General features: G+C 40.4%; 1 protein-coding gene across 1 annotated transcript; it reads left to right on the top strand.

Annotated features, from left to right (window-relative positions):
* The first annotated feature begins 372 nt into the window (after positions 1-372).
* Positions 373-1,407, top strand: LOC128565491 (olfactory receptor 4D6). The gene has a single exon (XM_053561983.1). The coding sequence runs from the start codon at positions 390-392 to the stop codon at positions 1,332-1,334; it is 945 nt and encodes a 314-aa protein (XP_053417958.1). The 5' UTR covers positions 373-389; the 3' UTR covers positions 1,335-1,407.
* The last annotated feature ends 1,434 nt before the right edge of the window (positions 1,408-2,841 follow it).

Here is a 2,841-nt window from a genome sequence, read left to right as displayed (position 1 = left end):
GCAGTATAGCTGAAAGCCCTCAGTAAAGTATAAAGCATAGCATGCATATGAAGTTAAAGGAAAGAAGATAAACCACATGTATACGACTACAATCCATTTACCAGACTGAGGACACAAGAGTGAGATGGTATGTAATTCCTGTCAACCCAGGGTATTAACAATAGGAAAGAAAAACCATCAGGATAAAAAAAATTCCAGACCATGAGGGCAGACTCTTGCCTACTTTTTCTGAGTAGCCATTATCAACTATTTTCTGAATAGCCAGATCTGGGTGCTTCAGAGAACCTTATAGCAATCTATGATGAATGATGGTAACACCTCATGACACCATAATCCTAACCCTAACATGTGTTCTTTTAAGTTAGACCTGGAAGAAGTTCATTCTCATCATGAACCAGATCAACTACACCAATGTGAGGGAGTTTGTCTTCTTGGAACTTACTCACTTTCGGGAGCTGGAGTTCCTCTTGTTTGTGGTCTTCCTTGCTGTGTATATAACAACCATCCTGGGAAATGCCCTTATTGTGGTCACTATCACCTGTGAGTCCCGCCTCCACACTCCCATGTACTTTCTCCTGCGGAACAAATCAGTTCTGGATATTGTTTTTTCATCTATCACTGTCCCTAAGTTCCTGATGGACCTTTGGTCAGAGAGGAAAACCATCTCCTACAATGGATGCATGGCACAGATCTTTTTCTTCCACTTTGCTGGTGGGGCAGATATTTTTTTCCTCTCTGTAATGGCCTATGACAGATACCTTGCAATTGCCAAACCCCTACACTATGTGACACTTATGAGGAAGGAGGTGTGGGTGGCCTTGGTGATGGCTTCCTGGGTGGGTGGCGGTTTGCATTCAATTGTCCAAGTAATTCTGATGCTTCCACTCCCCTTCTGTGGGCCTAACATTCTGGATGCCTTTTACTGTGATGTGCCCCAGGTGGTAAAACTGGCTTGCACTGACACCTTTGCTTTGGAGCTTCTCATGATCTCTAACAATGGCCTGGTGACCCTGCTGTGGTTCCTCCTGCTCCTGGGCTCCTACACTGTCATTCTGGTGTTGCTGAAATCCCACTCTGGGGAGGGGAGGAATAGGGCCCTCTCCACCTGCACCTCCCACATCCTGGTGGTGACTCTGCACTTTGCACCTTGTGTTTACATCTACTGCCGGCCCTTCACTACTCTGCCCATGGACACAGCCATATCTATTAATAACACAGTCATCACCCCCATGCTGAACCCTATGATTTACACCTTGAGAAACCAAGAGATGAAGTCAGCCATGCGGAGACTGCAGAAGAGGCTTGGGCCTTCTGAGATCAGTAAAGTGGGATAAGTAACCAGACTGAAACTGGGATTGATTAAATTTTATCCAAGTGCAAGTCTAATAAGAGACAGCTAGCTCTTTCTCTTCCTATATCCATCAACTCTATTAGTGGGAATGTAAGAACCAAAGGAAGAGATGAAATTGAATAATGTGAGCTATCAGGCTACTGGACTGGGGAGAAGTATGGGGTCTAAGATTGAAATCAATAAGCTTCATGCAAAAGAAGGAGGCGATCTAGTATCTGTGGTGACAACCTGGATGGAATCAGAGACCATTCTTCTAAGTGAAGTATCTCAAGAATGGAGAAACAAACACCACATGTACTCAATACTAAATGGGGATTAATCAATAAATACTTATGTGCACATACAAAAGTAAAACTCCACGGAAATCAAACAGCTGGAAAGGCAGGAGGAAGTGGGTAAATTCACACTTAATATATACAGTGCACACTATCTGAGTGAAGGACACAATTATGACTTTGAGTCAACCTGTACAAAAACAAATTATGTAACCAAAATGCATGTACCCCATAATATTCTGAAATAAAAAAATCAAAAATCAATAATAACCTAAGTGTTATTTTGGTGGTATCTGTTACTCTCATACTACCACTTACCTCGCTTTCACCTACTTATAAGATTGTCACAAGAATGAAATAGGACCCACATTGGGAGGATGACAGTTGTAATGCTCCTGGCATTATCTTATGTTCAATGAATATTTGCTATTATCTATCCCTTTGTTCCTAAATGTGCATATACACAGAATATAAGTATGTTTATTTCACATATTCTATCTCTGGTTAGTGTTACTTCTAACCAATCATTAATATAACTTAATTTTATACTTTAACATAATTTAACCCCAAATTCCCTTAAAAACTGTGAAGGTTTCAAAGACAGCTCCATCTGCACACTTGCTCACAGCTCCTTGCTCCTTCACTCAGAAGACAGCCTTATCTCCAGACCAACTCACCCGTGCTGAAGTCTCTGTTCCACTTGGTCAATTCACACATGTTCATTGAAACAAAAATAAGAAAGTTGGTTCAAGGAGAGGCTGATCTTTTACAGAATAGAATTTTATATTTTCCAAATGTCTGCATAAATCACGTTCTGTGGTAATCAGGGAAGATATTATTTTAGAAAAAAAGGGAAAGGAACCAAGTTAATTGAATGCCCACTATGTGCCAGTTACTTTATAAACATTAATAATTCCTTCCTCTTTAATTTCAGAGGATATTAGAAAATTTTACTGTAATCAAGCATGCAGTAGTTTTTAAAACTATAACATGCTTTTCAAATTAATTCCCATCGTGTTGTTACTGGGTGCTAATATATAATATTCCAATGACATTTAAGCCATAGAATCAAAGTGGAAAGTGAACAAAATCAGAGTTGCTCTGCTTCACGAAGGTTTGAGCAACCCAGAACTCCTTCCAAGAAGTCTTTCTTAAAGTTCTCTTTCTCAGCAACTTCTAGAGGTGGGCTTTAACAGAACCTGTGGGCCCACCAAG

This window comes from Nycticebus coucang, chromosome 14 (genome assembly GCF_027406575.1).
Source record: "Nycticebus coucang isolate mNycCou1 chromosome 14, mNycCou1.pri, whole genome shotgun sequence".
Lineage (NCBI taxonomy): Eukaryota > Metazoa > Chordata > Mammalia > Primates > Lorisidae > Nycticebus > Nycticebus coucang.
Note: the sequence above shows the minus strand (reverse complement) of the source record. Positions and strands in the feature narration are given on the sequence as shown.